This window comes from Berghia stephanieae, chromosome 4, assembly GCF_034508935.2.
Source record: "Berghia stephanieae isolate SIO BIC M18660-M18661 chromosome 4, UCSD_Bste_1.3, whole genome shotgun sequence".
Taxonomy (NCBI): Eukaryota; Metazoa; Mollusca; class Gastropoda; order Nudibranchia; family Aeolidiidae; genus Berghia; species Berghia stephanieae.
The window spans coordinates 83244952-83262704 of record NC_088363.1 but is presented as its reverse complement, the minus strand read 5'-3'; the positions used below and the strand labels follow the sequence as shown (position 1 = coordinate 83262704).

General features: G+C 36.7%; 1 protein-coding gene across 9 annotated transcripts in view; it reads left to right on the top strand.

Annotated features, from left to right (window-relative positions):
- Nucleotides 1-15009, top strand: part of LOC144971401 (nitrilase and fragile histidine triad fusion protein NitFhit-like) — a 35789-nt gene extending 20780 nt beyond the window's left edge. For 8 of the 9 annotated variants that reach the window (XM_078912244.1, XM_078912242.1, XM_078912237.1 and 5 more), the window contains 6 exons: nt 750-851; nt 2879-3047; nt 4643-4762; nt 4980-5155; nt 6738-6806; nt 12204-15009. In XM_078912244.1, coding sequence (XP_078768370.1) covers nt 750-851; nt 2879-3047; nt 4643-4762; nt 4980-5155; nt 6738-6806; nt 12204-12311 — 744 coding nt within the window. In that variant the 3' untranslated portion in view covers nt 12312-15009. The remainder of the gene's footprint in view (nt 1-749; nt 852-2878; nt 3048-4642; nt 4763-4979; nt 5156-6737; nt 6807-12203) is intronic. The other variant, XM_078912235.1, reaches the window with a different exon arrangement.
- The last annotated feature ends 2744 nt before the right edge of the window (nt 15010-17753 follow it).

Here is a 17753-nt window from a genome sequence, read left to right as displayed (position 1 = left end):
ATCGTTTGTATAGAGGATGTAAAGTAGAGGTGAGCTTACACACCCTTGTGGGCATCCGTTTGAAAGAGTTTTTACTGATGATATATTTGATTGACACAGAAGTTATTGAGTTACGACTTTTTAAAAATGGCACTCAATTTCCTGTGTCAGCTGATTGATAGATCACCAATTGAAATAGATCAGGAAAATGAGGGCAGCCCAAGTTGTATGTGTCAGATAGCGATGAAGATAGGCCTGGATGTGTCAGATAGCGATGAAGATAGGCCGGTAACCGGGCAGAGTGGGCGTCGTCTGATCAGCTGGAAAATGTAGAAGTGGAGATGTTTGTTGCACATACTGGCCCTAATCTAGGACATATTGACCTAGATTTTACCTCTCATTCTTATGAGTTTTTCAAGATCTTCTTCCCTGATACCCTTGTGACTCAGATGCTGGGTTGGCCATTAGAAAGAGCCAAATTTCTTTAACCCTTTTCCACTTTTAACTTTGATTTGATGTTTGTGGCCAAAATAGGCCAATGGTACATCCATTGCTTAGGTCGGCATATTCATTGGAGGCCTACCTATGTGTGGGTTATGTTGTCTAACATTTTAAAAAAACAACAAAAAACCCCCAAAAAACAAAACTGTTCTGGCTGCAGTTCGGGCTGAAGAAAATTTTGTTTAGAATTGCTACGTCTGCAGGCTTTTTGAGAGATAATGCTCCCACCCATGTGTAAGTTTATCAATTATTTTTCTTTTCTTGTGCAGGCATTATTAAGAGCCAGAGCCATCGAGATGCAATGTTATGTCATAGCAGCTGCTCAAACTGGTAAACATAATGAGAAAAGAACATCATATGGCCATGCTTTGGTAAGTCATGTAAGCCTAAATATTTGTACCATGAATTTCAAGGATAATGATATATCCACTTTAGGTGAGTTTTTTCAAAACAATACATTGTTGCATTCTTCCTCTAGAGTTATAAGAAATAAAAATGTAGGCTATATATGACTTGTACTTTCAGTCTTGTAAAGACGCTACCATTTGGCTTGTGATGCTGTGCGGTGGTTTGGTCCCAAAGGTACATCTCTCTGAACTGAGAAAACAGCCAATATGTCGTGCTGTGTCACATATAAATATAAATATAAGATTTTTAAAAATTATTCCCCTGATCGCTACCTGTTCCACCCATGGGCTGACCTCACTAATGGGGTTGAGTTGACCTAACTCTGAAATACACTCAGAGGGGAAAATGCCAGGTAGTGCTTTCACTTTATTGTTTTCATTTGAAAATCAGTTGTTTTTCTAAACATCAGACCAAATTTGATATTATTTCTGACAATATCTGTTTGTTTGCTTTTAATATCGCAAGCTTTGGATCCACTAATTATAAGTGCTTTAAAATTTTGGTGGGCTGAAATAAAAATTTGGGCATTAAAAAGTCATCAACAGTATGTCATGGATTTATATAAAATCAAAACTAGATTTGGGCATCTGTGTTCATTTGCGGCGTTATCATATCAGCACTTGATTTTATTGATTTATTCTTAGTTTTGTTATATGGTGTTCGAGCACTGTTAAAATCAATTCAATGACAATACACGTTGGAGAGTGAAAGTGTAACCCTTTGTACTCAGGTGAAATGCACATTCTGATGTTGTTGGTACATATCTTCTCTCAGACACTGGTCCCCGCATAGCACTGTTATGTATTCATGGGTCTCACTCTCACCACGCCCCCTTTTCTCGCCATTTCGAAAATCCTGGATTAATGACAACCCTGGATAATGACATAATTATGCGCGATGTCATTATCCAGGGGTTGCATTGTCTCTGTATTCATTTGTACACAAGTCATCAACTGGAGGCCACTGGTGATAGTGGTTAATTAGGGACATTGAAAATTTGGTGAGAAAAAAACAATAATGTCAATTTTTATATCACGCAATATCTACTAAATTGTGCACAAAGTACTTTACAAGGTCCCAAGCCAACACTTAATGTGCAAGATGAGACATGATGCCCATAGGCATACTTGCAAATTTCTTTTGATAAGAGACAGCACTGCTACTGGCCAGGTACCTGTAAGCATTTGATGAGAGAATGTGGCACATACAGTGGGACTCAAGCCAGGTTCATACAAATCATAATCGGAGTGTCCTACTTTAAGATCACAATGAAGTGGGACTCAAGCCAGGTTCATACAAATCATAATCGGAGTGTCCTACTTTAAGATCACAATGAAGTGGTGCTCAAGCCAGGTTCATACAAATCATAATCGGAGTGTCCTACTTTAAGATCACAATGAAGTGGTGCTCAAGCCAGGTTTATACAAATCATAATCGGAGTGTCCTACTTTAAGATCACAATGAAGTGGTGCTCAAGCCAGGTTTATACAAATCATAATCGGAGTGTCCTACTTTAAGATCACAATGAAGTGGTGCTCAAGCCAGGTTCATACAAATCATAATCGGAGTGTCATACTTTAGATACAAGGTTGACAATTTTCCTTATATTTACGGAATTCAGTATGTTATAAACCATCAGTATATTTTCCAATCACCTGCTAAATGGAAAAAAAGTATGTTCAAAAGGCCTTTATTGGAGTTCAGCACTCAGAAAGGGTGGTCTGTGTTTGTGTAGGAGATCAGTAAATTTTTGACTCCTGAATTGGCAGCCAATGTAAATATGATGTTAGTCTATTGCAAAGTACTCTGTATTATGCTTAACAGTCTCATCTAGACATTCACTGTTTAGTGGATAAAGGGATTGAACAAAGATTGGGTGCACCTTGACACCAATTCCTTTGCTTGTGTGGTGAGTGCTTTAGCAACAAAGTTATTGGGAATTCCAGTGTTCAAAAACTTATTGTATTTTATATCATATTATCATTGTCAGGTGGTGGACCCATGGGGTGCTGTTGTAGCTCAATGCTCTGAGGGTACAGGCTTATGTATGGCTGACATTGATTTGGCATTGGTGGATAAAGTACGTACCGACATGCCAGTAATGTCACACAGGAGAACAGACTTGTATGGGGTAGTCGGCAACAACTCACAGACTAATGGTTTGTATGACCTTTAGAAAGGTCTTAAATCATTTTATTTATATTGATTATAAACAGGGTTCCTGCAGTTTCCTTAAATTCAAGGACCTGGAAAACTCCTTGATTTTGATATGACTGAGAAAATCTCCATGAAAACTCCTTGAATTTCATCGTAGGAGAAATCTCCTTGAGTTTTGCAAGATCAACACTACTACAACTTCATCATCATCATCACTATCATCATCATCAGTGCCGCCACTACTACAACCTCAACACCATCATCACTACAACCAACATGAATACAACAACTACTACCACATCATAATTGGCTTGGTGAAATTAGTTTGAGGAAACCCTGTTCGAGGCAAATATTAGTTCAAAGAAGAAATGGAATGATAACAAAGAATAATAAGGAAAAAATTCGGGACAATCAAATGAGTTCAAGGAAACTGTGTGTTCGAGGAAACTGTGCTGGAGCGCTTTTCTAACAGATTGAATATGAATTTCAGTAGGCTTAGAAGTATTGATATCACATCAATTTTTGGTGCAGAGCGTCTATTTTTAAATTTCTTTGGGTGGGGTTCCTGGCCTCCCATAATGGGCATACTGTGTCTTCTATCTGATTAATTTATTTAATGTAAGATTAACTGACCAATTGATAATGATGATAATTTTTGGTGTCGAATTGCCACAATCGTAACAAATTGAAAACGAAATGAATATGTTTATGTTGTGTATATCGCACGTGTGAAAGAAGAGAGAGAGAGAGAGAGAGGAGAGAGAGAGAGAGAGAAAATAAGTAGGAGTGAAATATCTGTTCAATCTTACAGTTATCGTTTAACATTATAACAAGTGTAACTAAATGACAAATTGCCATATTTATGGACAATAAAGATCTATTATTATTATTATTATTATTATTATTATTATTATTATTATTATTATTATTATTATTATTATTATTATTATTATTATTATTATTATTATTATTATTATATCTGTTTTCCAACATGCTTTCTGTCTATGTCTTGAAATGAGATTTCTTGGTTTTGTCCTAGCCCTGGTCGGATGCCCTGGCTGAGAGGGAAACAGTCAAATGTTAAGAGTTTTTTTTTCTAGTAAATCATCCCTGTTATGCCCTGTATTATGTTTATAAGCATTTGAGTGTATTCCTCTTAGTGGGGACCTGTGCTTGTGTCAGGATGAGACATTTAGGTGATCTCAAAGTACACTGATGGTGTGCTCTTGGAATGTACATCTATTCTCTATTTAAACTAATTCCTCTTTGTCTTACTGGGTATCTTAATTGTAATTTTTACTATCCAATTTTCTTCCTTTTTACTGGCTCGGATATGACCTTAACGTGTTGCAAGCGCTGTAAAACCTTTAAAAACAAGCAACAAAGTATTTCATTGTAATTATTGAATGGGTATGTTCTTCAATATGGTACGAATTTGAAATTATGTAATTGTGTTGGTACCAGTAAATGAGTGTGTCTACTTTGAAACATTGTAAATCAAACACCAAATTGCCTTTATGGATAATAAAGATCATATAATTATTAAAAGAAAAATGTAATGACGGCACTCATTACTCCAACCCTTTGTCTTTCACAGTTTGTGTTGATAATCAACTGTCTTACACATTTGGTCATATCAATGTCAAGTCATCACAGGTCTTCTACAGGACAAATTTGTCATATGCAGTTGTCAACATAAAACCCGTCTTACCAGGACGTATCCTTTGTTTTGTATTTGTATTATATATTTTATAGACAATTTAACATCAAACTTGAAAAGTTCCCTCTCACCTTAATTTTCTTTTTAAGTTGTTGGTCTGTAATTAGAGCCCAAATTTTGTAATTCTATATTTTTTTTGGTGAAAGTTATTAGATGTGTATAGTGGTTTTAGATCTTCACCCATTTCTGATATTTCTTTAATTTTTAAACAAAGATACCTTGGTTGTTCCTCTTCGTCCTGCTATCCACATGAGTGATTTAACTCCAGCAGAAGTGACAGATCTGTTCATGACTGTTCAGAAGGTGTGTGAGATGGTCAAGAAGCATTTTGGGGCAACTTCAATGACAGTGGCTATCCAGGACGGCCCTGAAGCTGGTCAAACAGTTAAGGTAAATTGATGAATCCACTGCAACCAACCTCAAGATAGCATCATCACTCGGGACTGGAAAATTAGGTCGTTATCCAGTGATGTCATTATTCTGGGGTTTTCAAGATGGCGGAAAAAGGGTGTGTGTAGAGACCCATGATAATAATAATGCGATGCATAGACCAGTGCCTGTGATAAAACAGGTCCCAAACACATCAGAATGTGTATTTTTCCTGTTATCAAAACATTTACCAGATACACTTTCACTCCCCGATGTGTATTGTCATTGTTCTTATTGTAAACAGTACTGGAACGCCATTTTTCCTCTGTCATTTATCTGGGCTTGGAGCAGACATTTATTTGAGTAAATGGCATTTGATAATGCCACGGATATTTCTTGATTCATGATTCTCTCTTGATTTGTCAGCAAGGTTGTAAGCGATTTGTAATAACACTGTCTATACCGCCAGAGCTGCCGTATGGCCAGATGTCATCACGGTCAAATTAGACTTTAAAAGTGGCCAGATAGAACTTCAGTTGGCTAAACACTAGAAACATTTTGACCCATTTTGAAATCCTCATCCTTTTTAATCAACTAAAAACTTGTTATTGAAAAAATAGTGATTTTTAAATAAAAAGTTAAAACTAATAATTTCCCTTGCATTGTTCTCAACATGTGAAAATGGGTGTCCTGAGAGTTATTTGCACTATGACTTTTTAAAACCAGTGGTGAGATCGAATCAAACCAATGATTGGTCCAGAGCTTCTTATGTCTCTATAAGATTGACAATTATGAGTCTTTTTTTTTCTCATTCCTTCGAGTATAGAGCTGCCTATTAATTTCCCCTACCTCCTCTCCCCCCCCCCCTCTCTCTCTCTCTCTCTCTCTCTCTCTCTCTCTCTCTCTCTCTCTCTCTCTCTCTCTCTCTCTCTCACTCTCTGTGATCATCGCACATAATTTCTATTGTCATCTTACTTTGAATTATTTTTTTTTTTAATGGAAAGGGAAACCATTGTTTATCGTTTAAAATTGATAAGGCATCTCGTTTACAACTAGGAACAGATTTCAAGTCTTGAAGATGTTTGCAATAGATTTGGTTCTCACTCCACCGATTGATAATGAATGAAGTATAAAACCAGTTTTAAGGCTTTGAACTTCTATGATTAATTGACTGTGAGCTATTTAATTTTGAAAATACAGTTTAATCTGGCTGCCTAGTTTTAGAGTAGCTTTTCTGTGCTTTTTTCGGTAGCATCCTTCTAAAGTGACACTATGAACACTAGTTTTGTTTGTGTCAAATTTTGGGTCACAAGCTTCACACATCATCTTTCAATCATAAAAATACAGGTTCCAGCTAAAACAGATACACGTTCCAGCTAGAACAAATACAGGTTCCAGCTAGAACACATACAGGTTCCAGCTAGAACATATGCCCTTTAGGAACAAAAAGAGTCTTCAAAATAATCACTTGGTATATGGCACCTTTTGACCCTAATACAATACTGTAAGTCTTTTCAACTTTTCAAGTCATCTCCAAACGTATTGTATTGCTGTTTTCTTGTTATATATATTTATTTATTTAACTGTTCTTTTTCATCTGCAGCATGTTCATGTACACATCTTGCCAAGGAAAAAAGGAGACTTTTCAGAAAACGATCAGGTCTATGATGAAGTACGTCTAGAATATTATATATATTGTTTGATTAAGTTAGACATGCTCATTTATGTAAATTCTAGATATTATTTTGCTAATCCCTCCAAAGACATCCTTTCACTATTGCTTTTACTCTTATAAATGGACCCATATTGATCAATATTTGAAGTAGCAGTTTGTCAATATACAGTAGAATACATCCTTTAATTCGATACGAAATTATTATCCCATTATTTATAATTTTAGTGTGGATTGAATATAAAGTGCATTCTTTGGATACCTCTAAAAAGTATGTAATGGATGTGCTTTTTTTGTAGCAAAGTATGGGTGTGACAATATATTTATACTGACAACTCTGCCCTCTGATGACAAAACGCCGCATGTGTAGAATTAGGTCAAATTTCTTTTTTCTCAGATTCTGAAAGTTGAGACTAAGACGCATCTTTTACTCTTGGTCCCATATCTCTATCTATTCAAATAATGATTTTATAAGATTCATTGCATATACAACATGACCTAATTATACAATAATAAGCATGTATTTACAACTAAATGTCGCATATGCAGATCATTTACCATAGAACGACGCAAATGGTTAGATGCGACGCTTTGTAATAAATACGACGCATGCTATATATGCAGCCTTTGAGTGTGAACTGAAATATTTTTGGTAAACCGTCGCATATGCCCATATACGTCGTTCAGTGGTAAATGTATGTTTATAAATGGTTACAATACGTCACTTTACTAACACTAACCAAATGCGTGAGAATGGAATGAACAACGACTTCTTGTCATTCCTTGTCCCACACCCAATTATTTTTTATTACGGAAGATAGAACAAGAATTTATGAATCTTGGTCATGAGAAATGGTGCATGCAGACGTTTCCGGTCATCCCACCTCGTGGTCAGATGAATAAATACCAGCTATATGGAAGCACGTTTTTTTTTCTTATTTCTACTATTTCAATTGAGAGTAACTTCAACTTTTCATCATTTTGTGAGAAATAATTCGGGAGTTGTGCTATTCTTTAACGGATATTAGGTAAGTACTCGTAATATAGAAAACCCAGATGCAATATTTGTAGAGACTTCACTCGTTATGATGACTTAAGTTTGGTTTATAAAATATGGGTATTGTTTTCTCTAGGTTGCTCCACACGACTCACTTAAGTGTAAAATGGGTACTCTCTGTCAATTGGGGTGAGGGGGGGGGGGTATTATATATTTACAAAACAACATCTTTTAAGAATTAAAAAAAAAAAGCATCATTAAACTAATTGGTGGAGAAAAACTCCATCTATTTACTTTATTTAAACTAATCGACTGTTATCAAATCGAGCTGTTTTGATTCGATTATAAAGAGGTGTAATTTGAGATCTAGTGGAAAGATAGACAAAGAAAGAAAGTAAATATGAAAAATAGAAAGAACTTGGGAGAGAGAGAGAGAGAGAGAGAGAGAGAGAGAGAGAGAGAGAGAGAGAGAGAGAGAGACAGAGAGAGAGAGAGAGAGAGAGGAGGGGAGGGGAGAAAAAATATTGCTTAACAGACCATCCCTTGTATATCTTTTCAGAACAACTATGTATTCAGATTCGGAAAGCTCGGGGGGAGAAGACAACATTCCTCTATGTAAATTACAAGAGCTCTCCAGGCAAATAGATGCAAAACGTAAATATTCTGGGGGAAAGAAGTTACCCTCAAATACAATGCCAGTTGATAGAGCTTCGCCTATGGATTCTCCATCAAAAAGGAAATGTGCTGTAAATGCCATGAGAAAGATACAAAAGCTGTCATGTTCGTCTGATGATGTCATTTCTCATATGGATGATAGTGATGAAGATCCGGATTTTACAATGGCCAATGAATCGCCCAGAGATAAGGGAAGTGGGGATGAACTTACCTACTGTGAATTGCGCGATTTTGGTTTATCTATTGCTCCACCAACTATCATCACGAATGACGTAAGCAGGGATCAACAAATGGACAATTTGGCAACAGACCATGCACCTAGTACCGAAAATTCTGATGCAACTAATGAAATTATTGATAAAAGCAACGATAACATCGTTGACGGTACAATTAAAAAAAGAAGTGCACAGACTTCTGGAATCGTTTAGAGACAAACCATGCCCGAAGAAATGCCCTGAAAATTTTTCGAACGAAACTCGTCAGAAAATTATCGATCATTTCTGGAAACTCAGCTGGCAAGACCAAAAACGCTTCCTGTTGCAACACATTCAGAAAATTGAATGTGAACGGCGAACAGTCAAAGGGCAGCCCAGATGTGAGGCAAAAAAGTCTTGTACATACAAGTACTCATTTAGAACAGGAGAAGGGATATACAAAAACGTGTGTAAGACTTTCTTCTTGAACACCCTTGGCTACTCTGCTAAGAACGATCGGGCCATACGCACAGCCTTCCAGGATGTTGAAATAGGAGCAAACAATGTCATCGAAGCTCCTGTCGACAAGAGGGGTAAGCACAGCCCAAAACATAAAATTAACCATGAAATCATTCACAATCACGTGAATAAATTTCAGCCCAAAATTTCGCACTACAGACGTGAGCATGCACCACTTCGTCGTTACCTGCCTGCCGACCTGACGCTTCATGATATGTACAAGGACTTTTGTAAATCATCAGAAGTGCACGTCAGCTACAGCTTTTATTACAAAGCTTTTAAAGAGATGAATGTATCCTTTGCAAAACTCGGAAATGAAGAGTGCGAGGAATGCAACGAATACAAATTTCATCAACTGAATTGCGAGTGTGAAAACATTTGCAAAGAAATCGGGAAGCATCTGACGCACAAAAATCGCTACACCAAAGCTCGGGCTGAATACATGCGAGATTCATCAACACCTTTTGATGCAACGAGGCCAAAATTCGCTGGAGACTTGCAAAAAGTCATTTTATTGCCAAGTTCAAGCGGTCCATTTTTACTTCAAGAGTGTGTGTGTATAATGAAACATTCGCTTTTCTTGGAGACCGTAAAAAATGTGGCAAGAATGCAAAAGACCATACAATAGTATGGCACGAAGGAATTGCGGGAAGGCGTGATGAAGACATTGCGTCGTCCTTTTACAGATTTTTGATCCTCAACCGGGACGTGGAAAGTATCCTTATCTGGCTGGACAACTGCAGCGGCCAAAATAAAAATTGGACAATCTATTCCATGTTTTTATATGTTCTCAACGACAGCAGGCTTATAAACGCAAACGTGATAACAATTAAATATTTTGAACCCGGACACACGTTCATGGCAGCTGATTCGACCCACTCCAGAATTGAAAAAGTCATGAACCGCAGAAGTGGGAAAATTTGTGATTTTGATGACATCACGGAATGCTTTGTCGATGCTGGTTGTGAAGTACATCAAATGCAAATAAGACTTCTCAAACTGGGAGTCAGGAACAAACCAGTACACCCTAAACAAAGCGTCAGATCGTCCTTATCTATCAGACATAACATCAGTGCAATTCCGTAAGGGAAGTGGAAGTATGTTTTTTAAGAAGAATATTGACGAGGCTGACTTTACAGAGTTCAATTTTTTCAAAAAAAATTTCACGCAAAATGCGGAGCCGAGAAAAGTTCCGCGAGGGATTAATCCTAAAAAGAAAAAAGACATTGTTGACAAGCTTGTGCCTTTGATGCCCTTAAACCGGAGAGCTTTTTGGGAGAACATGCCCACTGAACCTAAATGCAGTGACTTGGCAAAAACCGGAAAAGAAATTGCATTTTGATTTTTTTGTTACTTTTACTTTTACCACATTTATTTTTCTGTCCCATTTTATTCAAATATTATTTTTCGTATGAGAATATAGCATGTCATGATAGAATTAAAATATGGAGAGAGAAACAAAAATCAATGTCCTCAATAATCTATGACTTGATAGCAATACTGAAGAGACGAAAGTCTGAGTGAGATAGTGTTATAGACCTAAGTGACTGTTTACTGCTTATGTTTACGTGTGAAATTTCTTGTCAAGTTGGTGAATTGGCTTTTGTGTCAGATATATAAAGGCCACTCCAACTAAAATAAAAGAGTTTCCTAATTGAACATGACCAGTATATATTCACCCTGTGTCGTATATTTCCTATGACGTCTTTTATTACAATCATTTACGACAGAGCGTCGTATGTGACCATATGCGACGGTTTGTGGTCAGAGTAGAAATTTTCTCTCAAGAGAGTTGTCGCATATGACATATGCGACGTTCTGTCATAAATGCATGTAATAAATAACACCAACTACAATATGACAAAAAGTAGAAACCCCTCTAAAATGCTTATTTATGATTCAAATATCGAATAATTTTCAGGAAAAATGTGGCCAAAAACAGTGGTTCGAAATGTGTTTTCAAATTAGAGTTGTAATGATCCCCTGCTTTAAAATTGAATCGAACAGTTTTTTTGCTCTCCTGAAAAATGTTGTTATCAGCATATGCGACGTTTTGTCATCAGAGGGCAGAACTATTGATTGTAGTCTTGTTTGAATATGCAAGGACGACGAGTTGTCATTTGTTTGAATATTCAAGGATGACGAGTTGTCATTTGTTTGAATATGCAAGGACGACAAGTTGTCATTTGTTTGAATATGCAAGGGCGACGAGTTGTCATTTGTTTGAATATGCAAGGACGAGTTGTCATTTGTTTGAATATGCAAGGACAAGTTGTCATTTGTTTGAATATGCAAGGATGACAAGTTGTCATTTGTTTGAATATGCAAGGACGACAAGTTGGTTTTTCTTTGAATATGCAAGGGCGACGAGTTGTCATTTGTTTGAATATGCAAGGGCGACGAGTTGTCATTTATTTGAATATGCAAGGATGACGAGTTGTCATTTGTTTGAATATGCAAGGGCGACGAGTTGTCATTTGTTTGAATATGCAAGGACGACGAGTTGTCATTTGTTTGAATATGCAAGGGCGACGAGTTGTCATTTGTTTGAATATGCAAGGGCGACGAGTTGTCATTTGTTTGAATATGCAAGGGTGACAAGTTGTCATTTGTTTGATTATGCAAGGGCGACTAGTTGTCATTTGTTTGAATATGCAAGGATGACGAGTTGTCATTTGTTTGAATATGCAAGGATGACGAGTTGTCATTTGTTTGAATATGCAAGGACGAGTTGTCATTTGTGTGAATATGCAAGGACAAGTCGTCATTTGTTTGAATATGCAAGGACGACTTGTCATTTGTTTGAATATGCAAGGATGACAAGTTGTCATCGAGCAAAAAGAAACAAACAAAAACTAGATGTTTATGCTTATTCATATATTTTTGTTTATCACCTTTTTGGAATCAATATCCATGTCCTTTTTAGGAAAAGTTTCGTAAACAGAACTGATATTTGAGTCCTAACAGTATTCTAAAGCAGCAGTCACTTTATTTTTGTCTTCTTTTGTTCAGTTACAGAACCACGACAGAGGCTGGAATGAAACTACAAAATTGAGGACAGAAGAAGAAATGGCTGAAGAAGCAACACTACTGCGTTCTTACTTCAAGTTACCATATTGACTGATTTTCCTTATGAAATTCATTTTCTTTTGTGGTATTGTCAAGAAATAAAATGAGTAGGAAAGCGGCAGAAGACAATGGAGAATAAAAATTTCGCCTGCCGTGAATTAAAAAAAATTTTAATTGAGCTTTTATATAGCGCGATATCTACTAAAAGTGCTCAAAGCACTTTACAAGGGGTTCCTGGCCAACAGCAACACTTAAGATTTAGAACGGGACATGATGCCTGTTAGGTGATATTACAATTTTTTTTGGACAGAGATGACGCTGTTAACTGCCAGGTACTCATTTTACACCTGAGTACGGTGAGAGAAAGTGAGTAAAGAGTCTTTTCCAAGGACTCAACTATGTGCCGAGCGAGGCTCGAACCCACGATCTTCCAATCTGAAAGCAAGTGTCATACCACTAGACCACATGGCCGCACTCTATTCTGGCACTTTCCTACTCACTTAATTTCTTGATATTATCAACATAGGTGCCTGCTCCACTCACTTTTCTGATATATGCAGTATTATAAACTTATTGTGTTCACTGTGCCATGGATGCAGCAAATAACTATTTTCTCATGAGTGATCTAATACACAGACCAGTCAGTTTTACTGATTTCATTGATATATGACCAGAGAGGTCATAGTCCTGTCCAATCTTGTTTTAACTTATAATAAATTTATTTGAACACTTGAACTGTTGAGCAAACGTAATTTACTTTTGAGGTGTTATTTTAAAATTTCTTTAAAAAGATAGTCCTGCTTATGTTGGCAAAGATGTAAATTACATCTTTCAATAAAATGACTTATGAAGAGATCATAACTAAGAAGAGAAGTGTTGTTAAAAAATAATTGTCTGTGATGTTGTGAATCTCTCTATCAATGAAACTTGTTTTGTGTCATGGTTTTATATTGCTTGCTTAGTCACCATCTGTCACAATATGGGCATACATGTTCAAGAAAATACATCATCAAAGTGAGTCAACAAGGTGTACAATCTTAAAATTTATGGATTTAACATTTTGTCCCTTGGAAATACACTTTACAAACATGATATAGGCCTGCTACGTATACCAATTAAATCAATATGTATACAGATTTGTCACATCAACGACATTCACTCAGTACTGACCAATAGCCACTCAGTTACGAGGACGGGATACATGACCTTACAAAAAAGTGGACTGTGACTATTGAGAGAGGCAGAGACTTTGTTGAGAAGTGGCATTCTTCTCGGCTCATGCTGAATTCAAGCTAGGAAAAGTCAGCACCAAATTTGAAGTTTCTGTGTTAAAAATTGGTCGTTTTGTGAAAGAAAGACAGGCCAGGGGTGCAAAGTCACCCTAGGGACTAAAATAGGGTTTATTAAGGATCTAGAATTCTGTTTATCTTAGTTATAGCTTAATTAATCAATGGTTTTTATAGAATGACATATTCAACTAGCAAATGAAGTACAAAATAGGGTTAGTTTTTGTGACGAAATAACTTAATAATTAAGTTGCTTTCTGCTGAAAACACGTCAGAAGAGTAGAATATAATCTACCTATGTGATTGCTTGGCTTGATAATGGCTTTAGTATTGTGAAATATCATCATTAAAATTTAGAAAAGTGGGCAGGGGGGTACATACTGTGTCTTCTATCCCATTATATCTGTTTTCCAACATGCTTTCTGTCTTTGTCTTGTAATGAGATTACTTGGTTTTGTCCAGGCCCTGGCCGGATACCCTAGCTGGGAGGGAGACAGTCAAATGTATAGTTCGAGTTTTGGGAGATGATATTTTTTGTTATGCACTGTATTGTTTTGTTTACATATTATATATGATTTGTAAACATTTGAGTGTATCTCTCTTAGTTGGGGTCTGTGCTTGTGTCTGGATGAGACTTTTAGGTGATCTCAAACTAGCGGCGGGCATTCGGAACATTTTCATGTTCCTGGTACGATTGTGTTCCTGGTGGCGTTGTTCCTGGTACGGAACCTGTTCCTGGTGCGATTGTTCCGGTCGAAGAGAGTTTCGTATCAGTCATGTCCTAAGTAGTACGGCGCATAGATGACACGGGTTCGACGTTCGTACTCGTGTTTGTGGTACCAACCACAGACAGGCGAGAGGTTGCGTACTCGTGTTTGTGGTACCAACCACAGACAGACGAGAGGTTGCGTACTCGTGTTTGTGGTACCAACCACAGACAGACGAGAGGTTGCGTACTCGTGTTTGTGGTACCAACCACAGACAGACGAGAGGTTGCGTACTCGTGTTTGTGGTACCAACCACAGACAGACGAGAGGTTGCGTACTCGTGTTTGTGGTACCAACCACAGACAGACGAGAGGTTCAGATTGGAGGGAGGGACGTAGGCTGGTTTGCGCGCTCTCTCTCTCTCTACACACACACACACACACACACAGTAACAGTAACATGACCAGGAACTTGTTCCTGGTGGAGGTTCCTGGTACTAGTTCCTGGTTGAGCTATGTTCCTGGTGTTACTGTTCTCGATAACCAAAACCCGTGCGGCACTATCTCAAACCAAGTCCTGAGTGTGGTCTTGGAATCTACACCTGTTTCCTATTTGAACCAATTCCCCTTTGTCTTACCTTTTCTTTGGTGCTTTAATTGTAATTCTTTTTACTATCCCATTTTCTTCCTATTTACTGACGTTGATATGACCTTATTGTGTTGCAAGCGGCGTAAAACCCTTAAAATTAAAAACAAACATTATATATATATATATATATATATATATATATATATATATATATATATATATATATATATATATATATATATATAGTCTAGTAAAAAGCCCGCAATTTCACGGGGAATGAACTATTTCCATTCGATATTATAACCACTATTATTTAATGAGGGCAGATTGGTAAACAACGTTGTCTGTGTAAGTTGGTACATCCTCTGTTGATTTTTATGTGTGGCCCAACATGAAGTGTAAGCCGCTGTAGCCTCTGACCCGTGACACAGCAGCATATAGTTGTCCGTGTATGAAAACAGGTTGTGGTAATAAAATCAACTGCGAAAATAAACCTGAAGTAGCAGACGTGAGCAGAGTTGAAAGACGATCCTGGGATCGAGAACTTACCTTACAGTACAGTACTCTGGTGATCATGTTTGGTGGCGTTTGGTACCGTTTTTATGCACCTCCACTGACTTTAAATTATAAAAGGAAATCAAATTGTTTGTTTATCTATATGTAAAAAATACATTTCTAATTTTCAAATCTTTCAGTAGAGTTGTGCGCCGTATAATTTTTTTTTATTGACTCAAATGGCACAATGTTCTCCACAAGGCTAGACTATATTAGATAGGATTTTCAATTCCATTGTATTTATCTTCCAACAACATTCTACATGTTTTTATATTTAACTTTCTAAACGGCATTACACAGTTTCTCCCCACCTCCCCTCTTTTCACTTAATTAATTGCGCACCTTTTTAGAAATATCTAGCATTCTGTTTTAATTCGTGCTTCCTTACAAAGGAGCATACTAATTTCCTGCCAACCAATGTTTTGTTTATTCATCTTAACTACGCCACTACCAAATTATCTCATTCATCTTTGGTGTTTCATTCATCCTGTTTTGTTGATAAAGGGGAAACCCGAAACGTTCATTTGATCTGTTTTTGTAATTAAATTGAAGCTTACATTCAATTTCACATGATTATTTATTTCTTCGAGCTTCGAGCAGCAACATTTACATTAAGTGAAAACATTATACTGGGGATGTAGGAGCTTTCGGAATGTCTCCCCTTTACTTTACTTATGACTAACCCTAATAGAAAAAAAATATACTCCGATATCGAGCTAACCCTAATAGAAAAAATGATGGCAAATTGAATAAATAAACGCCTGACAAAAGATCAACGGTGAAAATACAAATTTAAAGAATACTGGGGATGTAGGAGCTTTCTGAATGTCTCCCCTTTACTTAACTTATGGAAAAACAAACACCCTAGCACCTTTAATAAGACTTATGACTAACCTCTCGAGCTAACCCTAATAGAAAAAACAACTCTCGGACTGCTTTGCACTACTTTTCAATACTTAACAAATCAAAATAGCGGCCGAAAATCAAAACAATTATCAAATTAGGAAATTTTAAACTTTCACAAATCTATCAAGGTTTGTTCTAGAGTTTTTTAAATACTTCTATATAATGACAAATTGAATAAATAAATGCCTGACAAAATATCAACGGTGAAAATACAAATTTAAAGAATACTGGGGATGTAGGAGCTTTCGGAATGTCTCCCCTTTACTTAACTTATGGAAAAACAAACATCCTAGCACCTTTACTAAGATTTATGACTAACCCTAATAGAAAAAAAAATCCTTCAATCTCGAGATAATCCTAATAGTAAAAAAAGAATCAAAATGGCGACTGAAATACCTTCATGTGATCAAGTGAATAATATCACCATGAATGCCACGATTTGCTGAAAAATGCCAACACACACACATGTATACACCACACACAACACACACAAACACACGCACACACATAAACATACACTCAATTAGAACATACTTCTATATAAAAACACTGATCACCGCTAAATCAACAACACAACGGAAGTAATAATAATACTTGATGTCATGAATAGATGACGCAAACTGACAACTTTTTACAGTGACGAAATTGGTTGATTTTGGGACTGTTTAGTGTCGTCGGTACGTATTTTATGATATCTGTGTGACTCAACGAACATTCAAACTGACTTTAAGTTATAAAAGGAAATCAAGTTATCTGTTTATCTATCTGTAAAAAATATATTTCTAATTTTCAAATCTGTCAGTAGAGTTGTGCACCGTATCAATGTTTTTATTGACTCAAATAAGCACAATGTTCTCCACAATGCTATATTTTTTAAAGAAAGGATATATATATAGGGTGACGTCATTTTACTGGGTGGGGATCCTGACCTCCCATTGTGGGCAGGGAGGTACATGCTCTGTCTTCTATCCCCCCATACCCGTTTCCCAATTGTTTCCTGTCATTGTCTTGGAATGAGATTACTTAGTTTTGTCCTGATCCTTGCCGGAGCTCCTTGGCTGGGAGGGAAACAGTCGAATGTATAGTTATAGTTTTGGGAGATGATATTTTTTTCCTTGTAAATCATCTCTCTGTTATACATTGTGTTATGTTTAGTTTACATATTATATTATATAATTGGTAAACATTTGAGTGTATTCCTCTTAGTTGGGACCTGTGCTTGTGTCTGGATGAGACTTTTAGGTGATCTCAAACTAAGTACATTGGTGGTTTGCTCTTGGAATCTACATCTGATCCCTATTTGTTCTCAGTTCCCCTATGTCTTACTTTTTCTTGGGTGCTTTAATTGTAATTCTATAACTCTTTACTGTCCCATTTTCTTCCTTTTTACTGGCGCTGATATAACCTAAATGTGTTGCAAGCGCCGAAAACCCTTAAAAACAAACAAACAA